The sequence below is a fragment of the Balaenoptera borealis genome (genome assembly GCF_965194805.1).
Source record: "Balaenoptera borealis genome assembly, chromosome: 5".
NCBI classification, from domain to species: domain Eukaryota; kingdom Metazoa; phylum Chordata; class Mammalia; order Artiodactyla; family Balaenopteridae; genus Balaenoptera; species Balaenoptera borealis.
In genome coordinates, this window is record NC_138862.1 from 115,946,527 (window position 1) to 115,971,976 (window position 25,450).

Here is a 25,450-nt window from a genome sequence, read left to right on the forward strand (position 1 = left end):
TTCAGAATATTTTTGTTGAAATTAAGCATCTCTCTCTTAAGCACTTACACACACACAAAAAGTTCTAAACCTTTGTTGTTTCATTTAATACTCTTGGAAATTTTTCCACGTAAGCACATTGAGCTCTGCCTCATTCAGCTGCACTGTATTCCATTACAAATCTTGCTGTTTATACTCCACTGTAAATGTACACAAATGTATCTGTAGGAGAGAAACTGCCTGGTCAAAGGGCACATACATTTACTTCATAATGTACCACCGAAATGCCCTTCAAAGAACTTGTACCAATTTACACTACCAGTAGTTTTTTGTTTTTTTTTTAATTTATTAAATTTATTTATTTTTGGCTGCGTTGGATCTTTGTTGCTGTGCACGGGCTTTCTCTAGTTGCGGCGAGCGGGGGCCACTCTTTGTTGCGATGGCTTTTCTTGTTGTGGAGCACGGGCTGTAGAGCACAGGCTCAGTAGTTGTGACGCACGGGCTTAGCTGCTCCGCAGCATGTGGGATCTTCCCGGACTAGGGCTCCAACCCATGTCCCCTGCATTGACAGGCAGATTCCCAACCACTGCGCCACCAGGGAAGCCCTACCAGTAGTTTTTGATAGCAAAGATTTTCCCCTCACTCTCACTGATACTGTTTCAAATTTTTATCTTTGCCAATCTACTAAGTGAAAAATTGTATCTTGTTTTCCTTTATTATAAATGAAGCACCTTTTAGTATACTTATACATAATTTTATTTCTTTTTTGTGGACTATTTTTTACTGTCCTATACCTATTTTTCTCTCCTGTTATTGGTCTTTTATTGTTACACTTGAGATAGTAACAAAATTCACCTTTTCTCATATTTATCCCTTGTCTAAAAATTTTTTCCCTTTTTGTTTGTTTTGCTTAATTTATGGACTCTTTTCTTCCCCCAGTGTAGAAATCTGTAATTTCATATACTCAAATTTATCACTTTCCCCATACGACTTCTACCTTGTTTAAAGTCTTTTTCTACTTTAAGATTAGAAAAATATACGTATAGCTGGTTCACTCTGCTGTAGCTGTACAGCAGAAACTAACAACATTGTAAAGCAACTATACTCCAATAAAAAATTTTTTAAAAAATTAGAAAAAAATTCTCCCACATTTTCTTCTAGTTCTGTAGTTTTAGATACAATTTTTTGGCCCAATTGGAACTTATTTTGGTAAAGAATTAGCAATAGTAACTTTTTGTTCCAAATAGCTAGCCAACTGTCCCCAAACCATATATTAAATGATCAATATTTTCCTGCATTGATTCAAATGCTGACTTTATTATATGTCAATGGCTTTGGAAGTATGGATCTATTCATGGATCCTACTGTGTTCCACTGATTTATCTGCTTATCCATAAGCCAGAACCAAATTGTCTTAATTACAATTGCTTTACATTTTAATATCTAATAGTATCAGAATCCCTCCTTTGCTACTCTTTTTTTTTGCAAAGTTTTCAAAACATTCTTGCATGTTTATTTTTCAATATCAACTTTAGAACCAGCTTATCTAGTTGTAAAAAAGAAAATCTACTGGCATTTTAGTTTAATTTTTAGATCAATTTGGAGAGAAATGACATCTTTGTAAAGTTATTAAAGGTTATAGTTTGCCCCTCAGAACTTTTAAAGTTTTCTTCCCATCAGCCCTATATATTTCTTTTTTGTTGCTGTATATGGAATCTTTCCTCCCATTATGCTTTTTAAGAGGCTGTTGTTTATGCTGTGACTTCATCTGATGAACAGAGATGATTCGATTTTCACCTTTCAAAACTGTATACTTATTCTTTTGATCAGGAACACTGACTAGGTCTTTCAGAATGTTAAATAATAAATGGAAGGGGGGCGGGTCATCCTTGTTTTGTTCCTGATTTGAATGGGAATACACAGTTTTTAAAAGAAAGGTTACCTTACCCTTACATGTTCAATTCAAAATAAAAAAGATCAGGGAGTTGCCAGAATTTTAAAACTATTTTTTCACAGTTAACTCATCAAAACAAAACATGAAGTGGTTAAAACTCTTCAGTTCTGAAGATGGTGCTAAACACACTACACCAACTTGCTGTCATAATTAATCAAATAAGTCCCCAAAGAGCTATTATAATGGAATTATCTCACTCAGCAAGTTCCCTACTAAACTGCTGGCATAACTAAATTAACTAATTGGATTCTGTCAAAATAAGGTATGTTTGGGGATGATAAGAGGAATTTTATCTTAAAGGTTATTAAAATATGTGAGTTCTATCACTTGATCAAGAACTTAGATGATATCTTTATGGCACTGTATTTTTTACTATCATTGATTCTATTAAAGGAAGACTGCTGGAACACTCACGTAATTGCACCACAGCACTTTCTCCGTTTGTGGCAATGTAATGCAGCGTCTGTTCCCCATAGTAGGAAGCTCCTGTCTTGTCAACATCAGTACTAGCTATTACCAGCACAGCAGTAGCTGTAAGGGTAAAAACTTTAATTAGATTTAAAACACAAATTAAACTAATGGTGATTAGAAAAATATTAAAAAGTGTAACAAAGCACATGTAAATTTTCATTGAATAAGCACTGATACTCTTTTCTTTTTCTATATACATAGGAATGTAAGTCTAAATTAATGCTTGATAAACAAAATGGGAGATAAAATATATTTATCATACCTTTTTTATTCCATAGCATTGTAACCTTATCAGCCTTAAAGAAACTTTTATTGGCTAAAGCTGCATGAGGTCCATCAAAGTTGGGGTACTGATATAATCTAACAAATGAAGGTGCACCCTTACTTCCTGGAACATAGACAGCCACCTAAGATACACAGACATAAATAATGACTTAAATTTTTTGAAGCATATCAACTAAGATGGACATGTTTTTAAAGTCACTAAAAACTAGGAAAAGGTTTAATCTCATAATATTCCACATGAACAAACAAAAACATTAGCAGTTACCTTGTACGGCTGGAGTCCAGGTGATAACACAAAATCATTAATTTTTTTCAAATGCAATTTATTTGCAAATGTATCTAAAAAAAAGTAAATGGCATTAGATTAATGAGAGAAGCTAATAGACATATCTCAAATTCTGAATGCATTATAAAAGGTTAACGTAACTATACACAAAACGGCTCACTGTAGTCTCACGTAGGTGAGGCAGAGCAACATAGTGGAAAAAGCATGGGTGAGTGAGACAGACCTGTGCTTGAATTCCTACTCAGTCACTACTGTGTGACCTTGGGCAAGTAATGGGATTACATACCTAATTCCTAGTGTACAGTGCCAGGCACATAGTAGGTATTAAATAAATATCAGTTCTCTTCTCTTAAACCTCTGAACTGAAGTAGTCTCAGAGCCCACTCGATGGGACAGATGACCCTAGCCTGCTACTGTAGAACGTGGAAATGAAAATTCTGTAACTAATGTGATAAACAGATCCACAACAATGATAATCAACAATAGTAACTATAACAATGGCCGATATTTGTTGAGTGCTTACTCTGTGCTAGGCAGTAAGAAACCATGTTATGAACACTATGCTCTCCTAGTTAACGGGATCAAGAGCTATTGCTCTTTCTTTGTTCAAATATAGAGATCAACAGCTATTCAAAAGTAGCATACCAAACTGCTAAACTGGCAGCCCCCTTCTTTTGGTATGCTCATAAGGCATGCAAGTATGGTATGCAAGTAAGATAAGCAAACAAGCTAACCCCAAATTAGTGGGGAAAGGATTAAGTCTCAAAAGCAGGAAATTGAAGGGTAACGCTAAATGACTGTGTAGATGGTGTCAAAATCAGCCTGCATGCCATCTTCTGTACGTGTGAACATTTACCAATTCCCATTCTACTTTCTCGACTTATGATGGGGTTATGCCCTGATAAACCCATGGTAAGTTGAGAATATCATAAGTTGAAAATGCATTTAATAAACCTTATGTACTGAACATCATAGCTTAACTTAGACTACCTTAAATATTAAGTGCTCAGAACACTTACTATTAGTCTACAGTTGAGTAAAATCATTAAACACAAAGCCTGTTTTATAATAAAGTGTTGAACATCTCATGTAATCTATTGAATACTCAACTGAAAGTGAAAAACATAATGGTTGTACAGGTCCAAAAGAGTTGTAAGTGTATCAGTTGTTGACCCTTGTGATCATGTGGCTGACTGGGAGCTGTGGCTCACTGCTGCTGCCCAGCATCGCGAGAGGGTACCATTCCACGTGGCGCTAGCCCAGGAGGAGACTGAAATTCAAAGTACAATTTCTACTGAATACATACCACTCTCACACCATCATGAAGTTGAAAAATCTTAACTCAAACTATTGTAAGTCAGTGACTGTACTAAAAAGTGTTCAGTCACCAATGGAATATTCTAAGGACAAAAGGAACTGCAAAACTTTCTGCTTTAAATTATTTTTCAGTAATCATGTTATAGGTGTTACTGTTGGTATTGCTATTCTAAGAATGCTATGTGGTCAATGACGAATAAAGCAAATGAATAATTATGTGGATGTGATATTCTCAAACTATCACCCCTGTTATCCCAGAGAACCACATTCTTGGGTGTTGGCAAAAGGCAATACAGATATAAGATAAAAAAGAAAAAAAAAAAAAAAAGGCCTAGGAACAATGATCAATCAACACAGTAGCAATGAGAATCCTCTACACCCAGACTGTGGTCTCTAAATACCATTTTCCATAAAAAGGGAGCAGAGTATATTGGAGAATTGGCTGATTCTGGGTGTATAGCAAGAAATATACAAGATAATCCTAGAATGATCTGTCCTACCATATAGCAAAAAAGTCATTAAAGACTAATTGACCAATGATGGGACAATTTGAGAATCAATAAGAATAGTAATTAAAATGGATTGAAACACATCATGTTTATTAAATCCATAGTTCATTAGGTTGGGGGTGGGGACTATTGGTTGCAATGGAGATTGCTAAAGAAAGAACTCATTTTATTAAAAGTGATAAAGGAGAACAATATTTATTTTGCCTTTCCCATATAAATGGTCCACTAGGTAACCAAATAGTAGAAAGGGGAATTTCTCCTTATAGAGGTAGTACAGCTAATAAATGACAGGGGAAGGAGGGAAACTATAGTATCACCAATTTTTAACCACGCATGAAATAATGGATCGAGGCATTGAACATTAATGCCAATTAACCATACAAAATTAAAGACAATGAGACATTATGTGCTTCTTGATGAAAGAATTGAAAACTGCCTTATGATGTAGTCTTGCCCTCAGCTTCCCAAAAAAGAACTTGAAGCTGACCAACTCTAGATCCAAATAGTTATTTACAGGAAACAGATGAACATGTTAAATTACAGAATGGGATACAAGAGCAAAACTCAAATACGGGAGTATATATAAGACAAGTAACTTTGTTTATTAAATAATAAATTGCAAGGGGGAAAAAAGAATGGAGAGGGAACTTATAGCGTAAAGAAACTTAAAAGATATATAAATCAATTGCAATGTGAAGGACCTTATTTGCATCCTGAGTTTTAAAAAAATTATCACATTTTCAATTATTAGAAATTTGAACACTGACCAGATATTCTATAATCTGTGATAATGGTATTATGACTAAGTTTTAAAAAAATATTAGGAGCCCTAATCTTCAGAGATACATACTGAAATAGTTATAGGTAAAATTATATGATGTCTACAATTTGCTTTAGCAGAGTAAAAGAGATGGTAGGTGGACAGATGCATGGATGAAGAAGGTTTGGCAATGGGCTGATGGTTATGGGACTAGGTGTCTACTTTTGTATTTGAAATTCTACACAACAAAATACTTTAAAAATTTGTATCACAGAATTTCAATAGCAACTAAACTCAGAAAGAGGTACTCAAATGTCTTAATAGTAATTATTAGATAGTAAAAATTTATTATAAAAGAATATGTTTGTGTTATAAAATTTTACTAGCAATTACACTTGGAGTTATTCAAATGAATTACTATAACAGCAATTGTTAATATATTAACCGTATTTAGGAGAACCCTATGATATCATATGTAAGGCAATAAAAACTGTACATATTTATAGCAAACAATAAAATTATTTCATAAATCTTTCCATACTAAAATTGTTGTTTTCAAAGAAGTGAACTTCATTGTTAACATTTCGGGCACAAAGAGTTTCATCTTCTGACCAGGATGGACACCTACATTGAAAAGAAAGAATATTAAAAAAATTTAAATAGAATGTAACATCATATGTTAACATGTTAAAGTTTACGATATTGTTTACTATTTAAGGAAAAATACTTATAAATATGATGTCAAGTCAGTTACTAATAGTTTTAGTCAGCATATATAATAGAAAAATATTATTCCTTTTGATTCAAATACTAAATAAAAGATCAAGTTTTTACTCTATTACATTCTCACATACAAAATCCTTAAAGATCTAGATTTTGATCTGACAAGTTATTTTCTAAATCAATACCAGAGAAACAAATAATATACAACAAAGATATTTAAAATATTTAAAAATAATTAGTATTTTAAAGCATTTATTTACCAATTTTGCATTTTTTTCTGGATGAAAGACTTCAAACACGTCCCAGTTTTCACATCATAAAGTTGTAGGTTAGGTATCCCAGCTGTATCATCTTTAGAAGCTGCCATAAAAACAAAATTTTTTGCAGTAATTGTCTCCTAACACTAGTAAAAAGATTTCACTCTTAGAAAAAATTTGAACAAGATTATAAAGATCCAGTAAGAGTTGCTTTAAATCAACTTTCCCCTCTAGCTTTAATTATAGATTTAATCATCCATTCCTAAAGCCATGACAATATGACGGCTGTTTGAGCAGAATTTTGTATTTCTGAAATGAGTTAATTACTACAGTTTTTAAGAATACTTAAGAGATTTCTTGTTTATTAAGTGTGACATAGTTTGCTGTTAAACAGATTAAACTGTCTTATCACGAAAGCTGTGTCTATAAGTCACACACATGAAAAAAAGTTATATAAAACCACTCACAGTCCTCAACTGATTCTCAATTTCCCTTTTACTTACTTGGAAAAATCATATTCATTAGAGTCCATGCCTCTTGGAAGAACGAACTCAGGAAGTTTATAACCCAACAGTGAACTACTATCCTATATTTATTCAACAATATCCACATTATTACAAAATGCTTCTTAAAATAAGCCCTATACCGGGACCCAATATTTTATCACTGATCTATGAAGCACAGCTATATATTGGGTTGGCTAAAAAGTTCGTTTGGATTTTTCTGTAAGACGTTATGGAAAAACCCAAACGAACCTGTTGGCCAAGCCAATAAAATGTTCATATAACGTATATTAGATCTTTAAATGCGTTAGAAAATGACACACCATTTCCTACTCTTTGTCATACCATACACATTTCTTAGATGTTGTGTCTACTGTACTTCCTCTTTCATTTATAATTATATAAAGCGTTTTTTATTTTAAAGGTCATTATTCTTCGTAATTTTTGCAATCTTCTCTATCCATTGGTTATTTACTTTATAAATTTTCCCTTGAGCTTTTTTCTTTTCCTCTATCTCATGATGGATCTTCTCACTAACTTACTATACCTTGAAATTACTTAAAGTACATTCTATTTGGAGAATACAAGATTCATTGTCGATTAAAAATATTCTAAAACACTATTTACTATCATAAATATTAATTACTTTCCTATAAGGTTATAAACCTTCTCCTTTTTTTCCCCCACTGAGTTGAGTTGGTCCTGTCAGAATATTTTTACAATTGGAAAATACTTACTAGTGTAAGGCTGCCATGTTGCCAGGACAGTGTTTTTTGGCGAGAACTCAAGGCAAACTGCCTTTGGAAGGTCGAAGGAGTGCAGTAGTCCCTTGTTAGTGACATTGATAACATTTATTCTGGTTTCAAAAGAAATTACTTCAGCAATGAAATACTGTTTCACAATAGCCAGCAGCATCCAAAACATTCATACTTCTTTTTAAATACAGATCACTCTAAAGTGTTCATTCCTCATAAAAATCAATTTTCAGTCAGTTCTAGAAAATATCCAATAAACAGTTAAACGTAAAAAAGTGTACATTTTACCAAAAGGTCCCTATTTAAGGCTGGTGTTGGGAAATAATATAGAATTTGCGGGAAGATACAATAGATACCACCTTCAACCAAAAAGGAAAAAACAGGCCTTTAAGTGAACACAGAGCAAATCTACAGACAAGCTGAGGAATTTCAAATCCAAGAGAAAACGAAAAGTATATATTTTTTAATTTGAGTAACTGGAAACTGCAGCAGCTAGGGAAATCAGAAAGGATACTTTTGATGCCTATAAAAATCTCAGAAGCAATCTCCAAAAGATATTACTGTAAGAATTATCGTGGTACAATGACAAAAATAACAATAATTGTAAAAACAAAAGCAGTTTCCACTTTTGGGGACACTTTCTCTGAACCATGTTCTGGTTTAACCACTTTATGTACATTTTCTCATTTAATCCTCACAACAATCTCATAAAACAGGTATTATCATCTCCATTTTACAAATGGTGAAACTGAAGGTTAGAAAAATGAAATGATTTGATGATTTGCCCAAGAGCATACTACGAATACATGCCAGAGCAATGCTCTGAAACCTGTTTGGCCTGACTTGCTCTTAGGTAGTCCTTGGGGTAAAAGAAAGAAAGAAAAAAAAAAAAAGATACTCCATCTCATTGCAGAAATTCCTTAAAGTTACTTTGTTCAACTCAAGTTTGAGGACATTGAGTTAGGATAAGCGGCAACTGGTAAGAATAAACAATTACCGTATAGTGTTTAAACACACAGAAACATACAGACAAACACACACACTTACGACTGTAGATTCTGTACAACTTACTGTAAATTACATATTTTAGAATTACATGAAGCTTTCTATTTTGTTGTTGTTAATAAACTTTAAAGTTATTCTTAGTTTAATGAAGGGTGTTTATTTTAATTTAAATAAGCACACATTTAAGGAAAAATCAGTTATAGCTTCTGACTTAGTTAACCGTGAACCCAGCAACGACCACAATCAATACACTGTATCTGTTTCTCTTGCCCCAGGAACAATATGTATTGTTGTGGCTGCAGCAACTTAAGGAAATAAATGCTGGAACCAGGTATAAAAAAATCTATTAAAAAGATGGACACAACATGTGGGGACATATTAAGAGGATTGAGTGGAATCCAACAGAAAACAAAGTGGAGATATGACATATAAAATAATTAATAATAATTGCCAAAGTGAAAATAGACTTACTCAATAAACTGTAAGCTAGTAGAATAAGGGATACCTCAAAAAGGTAATAGGCAATGAAAAGATGTATGGTATGTCCCATCAGATAGTAAATTTCTATCAACTCATTACCCAAATAGTGTAAACTAAAATATGGATTTAGGGACTTTCCTGGCACAGTGGTTAAGACTGCACTCCCAATGCAGGGGGCCTGGGTTCGATCCCTGGTCGGGGAACTAGTTACCACATGCATGCCGCAACTAAGAGTTCCCATGACACAACTAAGGAGCCCACCTGCCACAACTAACACTCAGCGCAACCAAATAAAAATAAATATATATACAGATAAATATTATAAAAATAATGAAATATGGGTTGAAAAAAAAAAAACCCAAATACCCACAATAGGTTACACCTAAAGAAATAAGAAAAGTTGAGAGTATGTCCTTTCTTTGAGGCTGAGAGTAAGACTGTCTGTTAACACTGTGAATAAGACCCAACATAATTATATTCTTTATCATTTGAGAGTAGTAGTTTGTTGGTTGGATTCAATAACTTAAAAAAAAAAAAATACTGATGAACATTTTTAATTATAAAAGCTAATTCTGCCAGCTACTTATAGTCATAGAAGTGAATCAACTAATTCAACGCAATCATTTTAGCATTTTTAAAAATCATGTGTTAATCCAATCTGACCTGATAGCTGAAAGACCTCAGAATATAGTACCACTGTGTAAGAAACATTTAAAATATACTTTTCAAAAGGATGTAATCATTTTTCCCCCTTTAAAAAACCTAAGATATTATATCTGGCTAAAAACAACAAAAATAACTTTAAACCAAGCAACAAATATTCAGGCATTTTCCTGGTTCTGTGAACTGAAATACAGTGACTATGGAAAATTGAAAAGAATTGGTTTTCTAAGTGAAATTATGAACACTGAACCAAAATACTTTTTTTTTTTTTGCAAGACCAATTTTGTAATCTGATTATTTTATGTAATACAGACTGTACCAAACATACTTTTGAATAACTTATACTTAGATGACATGCTGTTATACACAATAAAACTAACAGTAATAAATATAGACAGTTGTTAATAAGTTAACAGCAAAGATATAAGGTACCTACCATAAACAAGCAAAGAGAGTTTTTCTCTAAGTGTTAGTGCAGAACTTAAGAAACCCTAACCAATCACTTAGAGCACTATTTAAAACAACCTCTCAGCTTCTTCTGCATTAAATTAATTGCCCTTTTTCATATGTTACTTTTTTTTTTTTAAACATCTTTATTTAAGTATAATTGCCTTACAATGGTGTGTTAGCTTCTGCTTTATAACAAAGTGAATCAGTTATACGTATACAATATGTTCCCATTTCTCTTCCCTCTTGCATCTCCCTCCCTCCCACCCATATGTTACTTTTTAATTCTAAGTAACTAGAGAACTCAAAGAAGTCCTGGCACATAAATAGAAACTAACAACTTTGGAGATGTTCTATGGATGTTATATTGGAGATAACACCTAACAGCACCAAGACATTAAAAGATAGACTTTATAAATGACATCCAAATACATGTTATTCACATAAAACAATTATGTTTTATATTTACAACACACACATAAAATGTTATATAAATGAACACTAACTTTTCTCCGTTGCCCCAGGCAAACAAGGTCCCATCCTTACTAAAGGTACAGGTTTTGCAATTTTTCCCAGATTCTCTGAAAATAACAAGAAAAAAAGCTTAAATTAATAAGCATTATTTTTAAAAATCTGATTAAAAATCCTCAATCTTACCACAAATTTAATGACTAAGAACTTACATAAATTTTAGAAAATAATTCCAAAATGCTTTAGCCTACCAAAAATACTTTCTCGCTTAAAATGCAGTGCCAACTACCACTGTAAAGCTGGAAATTGATTTTATACCAACAGACCAATGTTAAGTAAGAAATAGAGCTCTTTTGGGTAAATAACTAGTTGGTGTGAAAACCCAAAAATGTAGGTGTATGTGGAAGCTACCAGCTGTCAGCCCTTATCTTGAGAGAGCTGAAGGATTTCAACATGGGGGTTTTGTGAAGAATTTCCCAAACTACCTGCATAACAAAACCATGGTGGATAAAATATCCTCCAGTGGCCAAGAAGTGACCCTGGATTTGAAGGACAAAGACGTTCCATCAATTTCTCATGTGCAGAGACAGAAAGTATAACAACGATAAGAGGCTTTTCACATTAAAAAAATATGGATGCAGGATTCTGTACAAAAACTAACCTGTGGAACTTGAACTTCTTGGCAACCTTCTATCAAACGATCAAAACTTTAAGTACTGTATCTCTCAACTGGAGATGGCTACTGTGAGTACATCTCCCAGTGATAATAAAGACCCAAACAGAAATGTGTGAGTGTGTGTACAGATGTCCATATGTGTAGTCACAACATTAGATCAGAACTCTGTGGCTAACAAGTATTTGAAATGTCAAATAACGACACACAGAGAACTGACCAGTACACCCCTTCTAAACTGGACAATGTCTTTGTTTCTGTTGTTGTTGTTTTAAATAAATTTATTTATTTTATTTATTTTTTATTTTTGGCTGCGTTGGGTCTTCGTTGATGTGCGCGGGCTTTCTCTAGTTGCCGCGAGCAGGGGCTACTCTTGGTTGCGGTACGCGGACTTCTCATGGCGGTGGCTTCTCTTACTGCGGAGCACGGGCTCTAGGCACATGGGCTTCAGTAGTTGTGGCTCGTGGGCTCTAGAGTGCAGGCTCAGTAGTTGTGGCACATGGGCTTAGTTGCTCCGCGGCATGTGGGATCTTCCTGGACCAGGGCTCGAACCCGTGTCCCCTGCATTGGCAGGCGGATTCTTAACCACTGCGCCACCAGGGAAGCCCTGAACACTATCTTTGCATTAATTCATCTGAAGATAACATTTGTGTTTCTGCAATCATACAATAATGGTAGCTTATCCTCAGTGTGTAGTTACTAAAACATTTTTTTTTCTCACTCCCTTACATAAATAGCTATGACCAAGATGTCCTCCATTCTATACTTGTGCAACTCATTTCTGAACCTTAAGGCAGAATTTTACAATTATTCTTTTTAAATCCTACCCAACTTTTGGTCTATTATTCCAGCCTACTGATATCTACTTATATCTTCATTTTCCCTTTTAAAAGCATTAGTCATTCCTCACAGATTTAAGTAAAATATAAATTATAAAACATCATTCTAAGCTATCATCTAAATTAATTATGAGAATATTGGATGACCTTTGAACAAGCTCCTGTGGCTCACCAATAGTCCTTCCCTCAAACTAAATCAACTCATTAGTCAGCTGACTTCACAGCTCTTAACCAATGACAACTCTGTCACTAACATCATTCAACCAAAAGACTTTCTCATTTCTCAGATACTTTGCTAAAATCATGTTTATAGATCTATTCTGATGTGTCTGGAAATTCTACTCAGAAAGGAAATGAGATAAACTTGAAACAATTTATTCTTAGCAAGCTCATTTTGACCCCAATAATTATCTCCTTATTGTAATGATTATAAATTGTCTTTTTAATAACTCATTCTAGAATTATGTTTAAGAAAGAAGGCAAGCTTCCTAGACTATAGTATCCAGACTTCAATTCTTTTCTTAATTTTGGCAATTGGAAAATTTTGTCTATTTCCTTCTGGAACAATCTTTTAAATGAAAAATTTCAAATATACACAAAAATAGAGAAAAAGTATGATAACCCCCCTACACATCTATCACCAAGCTTAAATAATTATTAACTCATGGTCAATTTTCTTTAATCTACTCCCTACTTTCATATTTAATGCCAGAATAATTTAAAGCAAAACCAGATGTCATATCATTTTACTCTATACTTCAGTATGAGTCTCTAACTGACGCGGGCATTTTTAAAAAACAGAACCACCACCATGCCACTTCAACTCATGAAATTAACAATAATTCCTTACTATCATTTAATACCTAGTATTTGGATATCTGGTTTTTTAAAAGCTCCCCAAGTCATTCTAATGTGCAGCCAAATTTAAGGACCATTCATCTAAAAGCTTGATTAGAAGCAGGTTTTTAAAAATCTTCATAGAAGGTAAGTACCGCATAGTTCCTATGGCAACTTACCAGGAGACACATAATGTCTCCTTGTTCTACTCTTAGTGACACTGAGATTGTAGTGGACTCATTATGCGCTTCCTCAGACTCACCTAATCCTTCCTGCTCCCAGGCACCAGCTATTCAACGAAGAGACCTGGCCACCTCATCTCCTAACACCACTGGTTGTCTCAGACTCTCCAAGAATGATGGCCACATTTCAGCACGGCTTCCATTATGCCTATTGCAGTAGCAGGAAGAGAAGCACTGGCACTCAGATTCAACCCGAACAGATCAAAAGAAGATTCTGGCTGCAGACCAATTTCGTACCCATCCTCTTCAAAATAGATTGTTCTAAGGCACAGTGGTTCTATACAACCTCTCTGGAGAAACTCTGCATGACCAAGCAACTTGGATGGATTTTGTGAATCTGTGGTCAGTTCAGTGCACTTCACTCTATATTTGCTTTCACTTCTTCCTTGTCTCATTTCCCTTTCCCCCTCAATCCTGCTGCCTTGGGACTGCACACCCCAATGAAGTGCAGCACAAAAGCTTTAACACAGACTCTTATTTTCTAAAGTGGTGCTTTTCAAATATTAATGTGCATACAAATCATTGAGGAGCTGGTTAAAATACAGATTTTGATTCAGTAAGCTGAGTAGGGCCTGAGATGTTCTGATGTTTGATTTCTGCACTGGCTCAAGGTGATGCCAGTATGGCTGATCTTGGGCCCATATTTCCTGTAACAAGGTTCTAGAGAACTGAGTCTAATAAAAAAAATGGTCAATAGAGTCAGATGATGTCAGCCTGATTATAAAGTTCCCTATCAACAGTTCATCTAACAGCATCTTTTAATGATCATTTGTGTAGATCAGTCGTTCTCAAAGTGTGGTCCCTAGACTTGCAGTGTCAGCATTACCTAGGAACTTGTTAAAAATTCTAATTCTTGGGGCCCTGCCCTGGATCTAATGAATCAGAAAATCTGAAGAGGGAACAGTATCCTGTGTTTTAACAAGCTCTTCAGATGATTGTGATGCGTGCAAAAGTTTGAGGACCATTGATACATGACTTCTTTAGGATAACGAAATGGTGATTATCTAATCCCATCATTCTTTTTAAATTTATTACTGTTCTATAAAGAAGTTTTCCTCATCAACAATTTGGTTACTGAAAAACAGTCTGTATAGGAAAGGCAACATAAATGCTTGATTTTTTCTTTCTTTATCAATTTTCAAAGTAATGAACAAGGATCCCATCGACTTCTAATGCTGACCAATAAGATTTGGAGGGAGGAGGATTTTTTTAGAGACTACTTATATACTTAACATGTCTTAATTCTTAGAGTCATTATTCTTCTTAATGCTCAAATTGTCCCATCTAAGGTTGGTATAAACCCCTTCAGGTTGACTCCTGTGACAGTTTAGCAAAACCCCATTAGCCTTTTATAACCTCCTCGCTTTCTGGCACAAGATATGTATGGCTCAACTCATACATTTTTCGTCCTATACCTGGAGTTGACCACTCCTCCAAGGAACTGGTTCCTTTTAATGAAGAATGGCATTTAGAGATCATAATCTGTGAGGTATTTACTGCTACCAGGTTATCACTGGCTCTAGGCCTTTAGAGTGGACAGAACTAGGAAATACAAATGTTTTTATGAAAAGAAATCATGAATTCATATTGATACATGCAAGTCTATCTCCCCACTTCACTCTTATGCTGAAATTTTGGTTCCTAATGACATTAATATAATTATTTATTTGTCTTACCCTATAATAGATTTAAAAGGACAATATCAATTTTCTATTAATAATAAAACTATTGAATGCATTTAAGAATATTGCATAACATCATATGGCTATGTCACCAACTTAATATAAAGCTAGGTTCACTTGTTCCCGTTTTCCATTCAATTTTTTTTTTTAATTTAAAACAATTACTTGGTCCAAAGTTGAAACTATATATACCAAAGTTCATTTACAGACATGTCCCCTGGATCTTGCAATTCTCTCTCCTCCTATAGATAATCACTTTTGTTAGTTTTCGGTTTACCTTTCCATTATTTCTTTTTGGCAAAAATGTCTATTTATCTAGCTATATATTTATATGTATATATTTTTTTATATTTCTTCATTTCTTATACCTTTCTCATTCTATAATTTATCGAAGATTATAGGCAGTGGTTTGGCTATCAGATTTGCAGGTTTTTCCTCAGTCCCGAAGATAAAATTCTTCTAAGCTAGAGGCATGAACTGAATTACACTATTGTCTACACCTTTTCTTTTAAACATGCTTAAGCTATTATTTTCAAATCTAAAGATCATTTTTCTTGATAGAGAATATGCATTCTTTCATTCTTTCCATCTTCTGTTAATATTACATAATATGTCCCAAGAAACTAGCTTATCTGTTCTTTTTCTTTTTTGTTCAGAATATAACAACAAAAATACTTCAGAATGCATTGTATAGTTCTCTATAACATTACTCGACAAAATAAACCATACCTTGGAAACACTGTGCTTTCTGTAAAATGTGGTGGTCCATTCACCATGTATAGTCCTTCTGACCCTCGGACTAAAGAAAAAAAAGGGAAAGAACCACCATTACTTTGTTAATAAATACTCAGTTATCACAAATGTTAAAAAAAAAAAGCTTTCAGTCAAAATACTAATGAAATCATTAAACATTTCACAGAACTATCAAACATCAGCATTAAAAGGGCACATTTTTCTTCCTCTTTTGCATAAAATCATATAACTGCTGATAAATAAATAGGTAATGCAATGGACTGAATGTGTCTCCACAAAAATCCTCACGTTGAAACCCTAATCCCAATGTGATGGTATTGGAAGGTGGAGCCTTTTGGGGGAGTTATTAGATCACAAAGGTGGAGTCCTCATGAACGGGATTAGTACCTTTACAAGAAAAACACAGAGGATACAATAAGTTGGCAGTCAACAAACAAGAGGGTCCTCACCAGACCCTGACCATGCTGGCACCCTGGTCTCAGACTTCCAGCCTCTAGAACTGTAAGAAATAAATTTCTGTTGTTTATAAGCTACCCAGTATGTGGTACTTTGTTATAGCGGCCTGAACTAAGACAGGTAATATCCCTCTTATTTCTTTTCCTATAGAGCATATTCATTTAGTCTCTAAGGAGACTACTTCAATAAATCCACTTTTATCTATCTTACAAGAAATCTATGCATTTGCATTGAGATACAACATTCATACTTATATTCCTTCATTCAAATGGAAAAAAGTGATCCTAGTATTATGTTTTCACATTATTTTCTAATCTCATTTTCAAAACGTATGGATGTTGGAAACAGAATTAGAAGCTGAGTCTAAGTTAAATCTTCTTTGTATCAGCTTACTCTCTCAAGTAACTTTTATAATTAAAAACTCAAAATTGTAACTGTCACCAGTGAAAGGCAGTTGTACTATAGTAGAAAGGACATGAACTCAAAGGTAGACCTCAGTTCCTATCTGACAGTGGAACCTTAGATACATCGCCACCTCTGAATCTGTGCCCCAATCAGCAAAATATAAACTTTAAAATACTGTGTGCTTTATGTAAAATAATAACATAAAAATATAGTATAAATTCATTCAAAGTTCTTAAAAAATATGACATTATTATTTACAATTTCTCAAGCTAAGAGAACAAACAGGATGAGATACATTCATTTAGTAAGCTCCCAATGATAGTAATATTCTAAAAAATCAAGTGGGAACAAAGTTCAAGATTAAATAAGCAAAAACATCTACAGAACTAGATTATACTTTTTTAAAATGGCTGAATTAGAAGCTTCTAAAGCTGAACCAAATAAAATGATTCATTCATTCAGCAAATGCTTACTGGAGAAAAAAAAAAACTACCACCAAAACCTTATGTTGAGTACTGCAGATACAATAGGGAGGAAAATCAGCCTTGTCCTTGACCTAACTAATCAGATAATTAGTCAAATATATGGAAATCTATAACTGCATTTAGTGCTACAAAGGAAAGATATAAGAGGCTACTAGAGTGAATAATATGGAGTTTTAATCTAAAAATGGAAGGTTAGGGAAAGCATCCTTGAGCAAGTGATTTGTGTGCTGAGATCTGAAAGATGAATAGCAGTTAACAAGCAAGGAGAACAGTAACAGGTGCAGAAACTCCGTGACAAGAGAGATGACAGTGTCACAGGAATGGAAAGGAGGCCTGTGTGGCTGGAAGGAGGTGGATCTGGAGAAGAAAACAGGGCTCAGACCAAGCAGGATCCTGTGGCTTAAGTTAGGCAACGTTGGACTGCAGCCTAAGAATGTTGGGAAACTTCAAAAAAGTTTTAGGCAGATTTTTAAAACCAGACTTGCAATTTGAAAAGCTCAACTTGGTACAGTGTAGACAGTGAACCAGAAGGCAGTAAGATGTGAAGAAACTACTCAGGATGGTCTGCACTAGTCCCACAGGAGAGATAATAGAAACTTTGGGAATTCCCTGGTGGTCCAGTGGTTAGGACTCCAAGCTTCCACTGCCAGGGGCCCGGGATCCATCCCTGGTGGGGGGAACTAAGATCCTGCAAGCCGAGCAGCACGGCCACAAAAAAATAAAACAATACAAAACTTGGACTAGGGTAGGGCAGTGGAAATGGAAAGTGAAGAATAAGTGTTCAATATTCAAGAGAGACAAAAAACTGACAGGACTTGGTGATGAGTAACTATTTTATCAGCTAGAACTCCTGCTAGCAGCAACAGTATAAGAGCTCAAGAAAAGAAAAAGTTTTACTGAAGTCCATGGCTACAATTTCACTTGCTTCCTTTTCTGCCAGCTAGTCAGAAATCTCCCACACTTCAGCATCAAAGTTGGTAGCTAGGGGCCACTCTTGGCTCCAACTCTGATCCCTATTTCCTTTCCCTTCTCAAGGGACAGTTCTCATAACATCAATTTTCTACCTGTAAATTAACTAGCTCAATCTTCAGATATTGAAAGTAATATAATCTACCGTCCCTAAGTAAATAATTTAAAGTTAGAATGACGGAATTCCCTGGTGGTCCAGTGGGTAAGACTCCACACTCCCAATGCAAGGGGCCCAGGGTTCAGTCCCTGGTCAGGGAACTAGATCCTGCATGCATGCCGCAACTGAGTTTGCACACCACAACTAAGATCCCGCATGCCGCAACTAAGACCTGGCGCAGCCAAAATGAATGAATGAATAAATAAATAAACAATTTTTTTGTTTTTAAGTTAGAATGAAAGTAAAAGAACCACTGACAAACAAGATAAAAATCTATGTACTCATGGAGCTTCCATTCTAGTGGAAATGATGAAAAATAAGGGAGTAAACACGTAATTGAATAATGAGTTTCTGGTCAGATATCCACAAGTATACAACTGGATACCATGTTTCCTCATATACTAAACTGAGTCGCCAAACTGCTGTGGGTAGTTTGCCCTTGAATAGAATGGAGTCTAGCAAAGTGTTCTACATATATCAAAATCTAAACTCCTCACACTACTGCCTACAAGGCTCTATACCTGGCCCCTGCACAGCTCCATGTGCTAGGCAGTAGGGATCTTAAAAAATGAGTCCATCACTACACTCAAAATGATGATTTCAAAAGGAGCTCAGTCTACTGCTACACCTTGAATGAAACACTGACGATATCTATTCTAAAAATCTCTAATACATTTAGTAAACATTTTGTGCCAGGAAATGTTTTCCTAGAAGACGTGAAAACTATGAAGTTTAATTCTTTGGCATCAGAAATTCTCAACTGCTTCTTGGCGTTCTGGCTAAAATCAAGTATTGCATCAAAATTCTCTTACTACACAGGCAAAGCTGTGCTGTTTCTTGTCACCAAATCAATCGTCTGCTGCAATATAATGTATGATACATTATGATTTAGAAGAAAACAAGCCATTCTTTTCTTAATACTACAGTTAAGGTTTTAATAAACATTTATTTGAGGGATTAATAAAAAATGAATTTCCCAAACTAGGGGGTTTGCAGTTGTCAGATTACACGTTATCGTTAGGTTGCATAAAATTCTGTCAGCCTAATGAGGTCCCTCCCACAAGCTGCAGTGACAATTTAACTCACTAATCGCTCTTTCAAAATTCTCATACTTACCTAGGAAAACAAAACGGTACATTATCAGTGTATACCCAATGAAGCCGAAATACTTTTAAAATGTGCCATATGATAATGCAATCAAACCATGCTCTACTGCCTTAACACATGCCTGAAGTGACTGGCAAAAAAGAAAAAAAGCTTTCCCTAGCTCATCTCAGCTTCTTGTGTTCTCATGACACTTGTACCTAGTGACCTTGGTCCTCTGTATTTGTTGACTTTGCCGTTATTACCGACCACAATGTTTACTTGGTGAAAATTCAAAGTTTTCATACGTTATATTAAAGTGGCAGCTGTACCTCAGAACCCATGAAGGTAGCCTTCTGGCCACAGCAGTGGGAACTTTCAGGGTATTCAGGGCAACCAGTACGGGTACAAGGTTTTCCTTTTCCAAAATTTCTATTTCATACTTACATCCCAAACTAAGACATGTAGAAGATCCCAAAAGAGTTGCTAAGACTGAATGTTTACATACCCCTACCCCAAATTCATATGTTGAAACTTAATCCCTAATGGTATTTGGAATGGCTTTGGGGAGGTAATTAGGTCAGGAAGGAAGAACCTTTATGAATGGGATTAGTGCCCTCATGAAAGAGGCCCCAAAGAGGTCCCTTGTCTCTTCCACCATGTGAGGACACAGTGCAGAATGGCTGTCTATGAGCCAGGAAGCAGGTGATCACCAGACACTGAACCTGCCAGTGCCCTGATCTTGGATTTGCCAGCCTCCGGAACTGTAAGAAATAAATTTCTGTTGTTTACCACCCAGTCTATGAAATTTTTGTTACAGGAGCCAGAATGGACTAAGACAGGAGTGGGGGAGAAAAACTCCCACATAATAATGCAGATTATGAACCCAAAATCTCAGAAGGCAACACCGACAGAAAAGTCAGTGTGAAAAGTGCCATGTCTTTCTTGCTCAAGTAGCGTTCAGTCTCATGTGGCTTTCAATTACTGGTTTTAGTATGTTTCTGGAGAAGCAAAATCTTGAGTCAAATTAATCAACTGCTTTTCAACATGCATATGTTCACATTCTAAATAAAGAACACTTTGAAAACAAAAATTAAAAGGTTACATAGTCTATGATTCCATTTATATAACACTTTTTTTTTAAGGAAAATACATTTGTATTTTGCATAGAGATGGAGAAAAAAGGCGAACTGTTGTTGTTTGAAATTTAGAAGTACATTTCAATTGTCCCTTGAATAATAATCAAGATAATTTCACTAGGTAGTCTCAATAATTTTGTATTATATTAAGGTTGTTATTCAATATTTATCACAAATCATTATGTTCGGCCATGCTATAAAAACTTACTAAAAAAAAATGGTTGACTTTTCACCAGGATATATAACACTCATGAAATGACAAAATTATCATGATACAGGACAGATCAGTGGTTGCCAACGGTTACAGTTGGAAGGAGGGTCCAACGATAAACGGGTAAACATCTTTGTGGTGATAGAGCAGTTCTATATTCTGATAGTGGTAGCTACATGAATCTACACGTGATAAAATATAGACACGCACAAACTAGTAAAATCCAAATAAGGAGAGCAGTTTAGTAAATACGACTGTACCAGTGTCAATTTCCTGGTTTGGATAATACACTATATTATCATTGGGGAAAGCTAGGTGAAGGATATGCAGGAACTTTCTTTATTCTCTCTGCAACTTCTTTCAAGTCTTAATTTATATCAAAATAAAAAGGCTTTTTAAAAGCCCATCCCTTTTTGGTAATACTTTGTTCACAGTACGGCAAGAAATAAAACCAATCAAAAGTCTGTCAACATTTCTCAGGAACTGATTTGCCTGGGAATACAGGACAGAGGTGTTAAATTAAAATTAAAAATCAAATAGACCAGGATTTTTGTACTAAGATAAAAACATATCCTGCAAGACAAAAGTACATATCAAAGCTACTTCATACACTGATGATACTGTTGGTTCCCATTAAATTAGACAACCTTTGTACATGATGCTTTACAATAGATATGTCTGTTATATGTGAACTAATTATCAATTAAATTCATCATAAAAGTCATATTGAGTCATTATAGTTTTGTTCATACATGTAAACCACTATTTAAAACAAATATTTTCTTCCACACTTCCCTACATAGATGCATAACTATGAGAAAGTGCTGTAAGACTTTTTGGAACCACTAAGATACTATACTGGATTTATTAGTTTGAGCAACTTCTTATACAAACTTTAATACATGGATATACAAAGTTTATAAAAAATCACGTTCATAACAGAACATAAACTGCATTATAAGTTAATAAAAGCAAAAATAAATATGGACTCAAACTCTTTTCAATAACTGAAGCAATTTTTTTCTACATATGAATTTCTAATGAGGAATTCATTTTAATTAGAAGCGACTAAATGTAAAACAGTGAGTAAAATGTGGGGATAGCTTAACATAGTGTATTGACACTTGATATGATTCCTTATTTTTAGTGATTTTCCCCTTTAATCAAAAAGGATCAGCAATATGTTCTACTGGAAAGAAAAATCTAGAATGCTAAGTTCTTGTCATTAAAGCAACAAATAAATGCCAGAGTTTCACACAGAATAACTGTTTAAAAACAACAATTACATTAAATACTGTACCTACATAGTATCTTTTTAAAACTTACTAGCCTTTCTAGATACTCACATACCATTTATTGCTCTAGGCCTGAGTTAATATGAGAAAACTACTGGACTTCAACAAACAAGGGTCCTATGCCAGGGATATGGTGATCATTATAGTATGATACTTTTTCCAATGCTTACATCCACTGAAGTATATATCAATTTAAGAAAATGACTCAGTCTTGATTATCTCAATGGCTTCAACTAGGCAAGCTGATTGGACAGTAGGGGCTTCATGTAAGGGCTATTGTTGCTTTACATGCCTAGCATCCAGGCCCCCCTTTTAGGAGACTTTAGTTTTCCTTTGGGAAATATCCAGGGGTGAGGATATAATTTGGTCCTGGTGATTTGATTAAAAATTGACTGATTCGGGCCTTCCCTGGTGGCGCAGTGGTTGAGAGTCTGCCTGCCAGTGCAGGGGACACGGGTTCGAGCCCTGGTCTGGGAGGATCCCACATGACGCGGAGCAACTGGGCCCGTGAGCCACAACTACTGAGCCTGAGCGTCTGGAGCCTCTGCTCCGCAGCAAGAGAGGCCGCGATAGTGACAGGCCTGCGCACCTCGATGAAGAGTGGCCCCCACTCGCCGCAACTGGAGAAAGCCCTCACACAGAAACGAAGACCCAACACAGCCAAAAATAAACATAATAAATAAATAATAAATAAAAATTAAAAAAAAAAAATTGACTGATTCAAAGATGAGCATGAGCCAAGCCAAAGGCAGCCAGCCTTGAGACTGGCACAGATGTGCACTTTCCTCTGGGGCTGTTGAGCTGGTTGAATGTAAACCTGGAGCTCCCGATTAGAACATCAGCCTGAGAATAAGTTTAATTGGAAAGAAAGCAAGAGCTTAAGGAGGAAGAAAAACAGATTTTTGGAGTCATGTGAATACCTGGATGTAACAGTAGAAGCTTTAAGGTTACATGAGTTTTTTTTGTTTTAAAAAAAAATCCCCTTTTCGGGGCTTCCCTGGTGGTGCAGTGGTTAAGAATCCGCCTGCCAATGCAGGGAATACGGATTCAAAGCCCTGGTCTGGGAAGATCCCACATGCCACGGAGCAACTAAGCCCGTGCGCCACAACTACTCAGCCCGCGCTCTAAAGCCTACAAACCACAACTACTGAGCCTGCATGCAACAACTACTGAAGCCCACGCGCCTAGAGCTCGGGCTCCGCAACAGAAGCCACTGCAATGAGAAGACCACGCACCGCAACGATGAGTAAGCCCCGGCCACACAACTAGAGAAAGCCCACGCGCAGCAACGAAGACCCAACGCAGCCAAAAATAAATTAATTAATTTTTTAAAAATCCCCTTTTTATCTGCTTTAGCTTTTTGTCATTTCCAATTGAAAGTCATAACTAATAAAATTTACTGCATAATCTTTAAATTATTCACAACTCCAAAGTCCCATAAGTCTATATTTAAAAAAAGATTTTGGAAGTAAAAGAATCTATTATTGACTGAAATACCTATACTAAGAATGTTTAAAAGATTAATCAGTGTGTTCTAGTGAAAGAAAAATGGGCCATGGAGTTGAATGATTGAATATAATCCTGACTCTGCCAATTTGCAATGTGAATTTCTCTGAGCTGCTATAAATATGAGAATATTCGGAGCAGACGCACTAGATAACCCTTAAGCTCTTACGAAGTCCTTGATCTTAAGCACTGGAAGAAAACTGTCACTCTTGGTTAATCTGACTCCAGATAAAGTGGTTATCATTCATTAAGTTATTCTTCCATTAAACACTGAGTGTCTATTGTTTAGCAGGCATTGTACTTGGCACTGAGAAGACAGGGATGATTAAGGCTCTGCCCCTGCCATTAAGGAATTCACAGTCTAGCAGGAGAGAAAAGCATCTAAACAGCTAGATAATCATCCTATGTGATAAGTGAAAAAAAAAAAAAAACAAACTTCAAGTATATATGAGGTACCAAAATAGGCTGGGGAAAGACTATCTGGGAAGAGTAAGGAAAGACTTCACAAAGTAATGATGTCTAAAATGAAATTTAAAAGATAAAAAGACGTCAGCCAAATCAAGAGGAAGAGGGTAGTGTTAGACTGAGGAAATAGGTTGTTCAAGGGTTTTATGAGCAGTTCAGTACTGATGGAGAACAAAATAGGATAGGATGGCAAGGAGTAAAATGAATGACAAGAGCTATTCAAGGATTATAAAGGGTTCCATATGCTATGCTAAACAGGATGGAATTTACCCTGCAAGCAGTCACTGCAAAGATTTTAAAAGGGAAAAAAAAAGATCAAATTTTAAAATGTACCAATTTTTAAATTAAAGTTCAAAAAAAGCATTTAGTATTCCAAAATTATAAGTAACATACAAGCTACCTTTATGAAGCTACAGAAATAAATTCATTTAGTTACTTTTTAAGCAGTATCTGCCTGGCATGTTATCTAACAAATTAGTCAAGTTTTTGATAAATGTCTGGTGAATGAACTGTGGTAGCCAGATTGAATATGAATGGGCAGGGTGCTGAATAACAAAGATCTCAAAATGTAGAATGGTGAAAAGTGCAAAAGCTTTTTAAGGTTCCTTCCAAGTCTCGGGGAAATAATCCCTTTCCTCAAAAGTAGACAACCTTTCTCTCAATGGCTTCTTTTTCCTTAATATGTTATTAAGTTATTGGGAACTTATAGCCTTCTTTTCCCTCCTAACTCCCCTCTCCTTACTTGATGCTTATATATGAGACTCCAGCCATTACTGTAATCCAGAGTCACCGCTGACATTGTCTAAGACTAAGTTTATTATCTTCTCCAACATTATAAACTCTGCCTCAGCTTCGAAACCTCAGGAATCCTGTAATGTTCTAACGTTGCTACTTTATCTTTATAATGTTCATTATATGCTACCACCCCAGAACACATTCTCATCCCCTTAAAACCTACACTACCGCAGCTCCACTCGCCCTACTGAGTCCCACAAATTTCATTAAAGCAAGGAGTGCAGGATTTGGTATCACTTAAATTCAGGTGTATTTAAGTGCGTGGTTATTCTAGTAGACCGAGTCATACATTTACGTTTTTTTCTTATTACAGAGCTAAATGACTTCACCCTATCAACAGGGCCTGTCACCAAGTAAGCGTTAGTGTAACACCAGTATTGCAGACCCAGAGTAACAAATCCCACTAGCACTCTTCGTTCTTATGCCCCTTCCTCTATTCCTGTAGAACTTGAAGTGTCAGGAAAGAATGATGGATGGGCAAAAGGGAGGGGGGGGGGGGAATGCTGGAGCTCCGAGGCTAGAGCCTAACTTCCGACTGCCACGCTACACCAAGAAATCCAAAAGGCCCTCCGGCTCTCCTGCAATCCACAAGA

General features: G+C 35.4%; 1 protein-coding gene across 9 annotated transcripts in view; it reads right to left on the reverse strand.

The window, feature by feature from the left end:
- Positions 1-25,450, reverse strand: part of EIF2A (eukaryotic translation initiation factor 2A) — a 38,271-nt gene that overhangs the window by 12,570 nt on the left and 251 nt on the right. For 5 of the 9 annotated variants that reach the window (XM_082394373.1, XM_082394374.1, XM_082394377.1 and 2 more), the window contains exons 2-9: positions 15,868-15,937; positions 10,901-10,975; positions 7,782-7,900; positions 6,545-6,644; positions 6,103-6,185; positions 2,955-3,028; positions 2,667-2,811; positions 2,348-2,464 (exon numbers count right to left, since the gene is read on the reverse strand). In XM_082394373.1, the coding sequence (XP_082250499.1) occupies positions 2,348-2,464; positions 2,667-2,811; positions 2,955-3,028; positions 6,103-6,185; positions 6,545-6,644; positions 7,782-7,900; positions 10,901-10,975; positions 15,868-15,937 (783 nt within the window). The remainder of the gene's footprint in view (positions 1-2,347; positions 2,465-2,666; positions 2,812-2,954; positions 3,029-6,102; positions 6,186-6,544; positions 6,645-7,781; positions 7,901-10,900; positions 10,976-15,867; positions 15,938-25,450) is intronic. The other 4 variants (XM_082394375.1, XM_082394371.1, XM_082394376.1 and 1 more) reach the window with 2 other exon arrangements.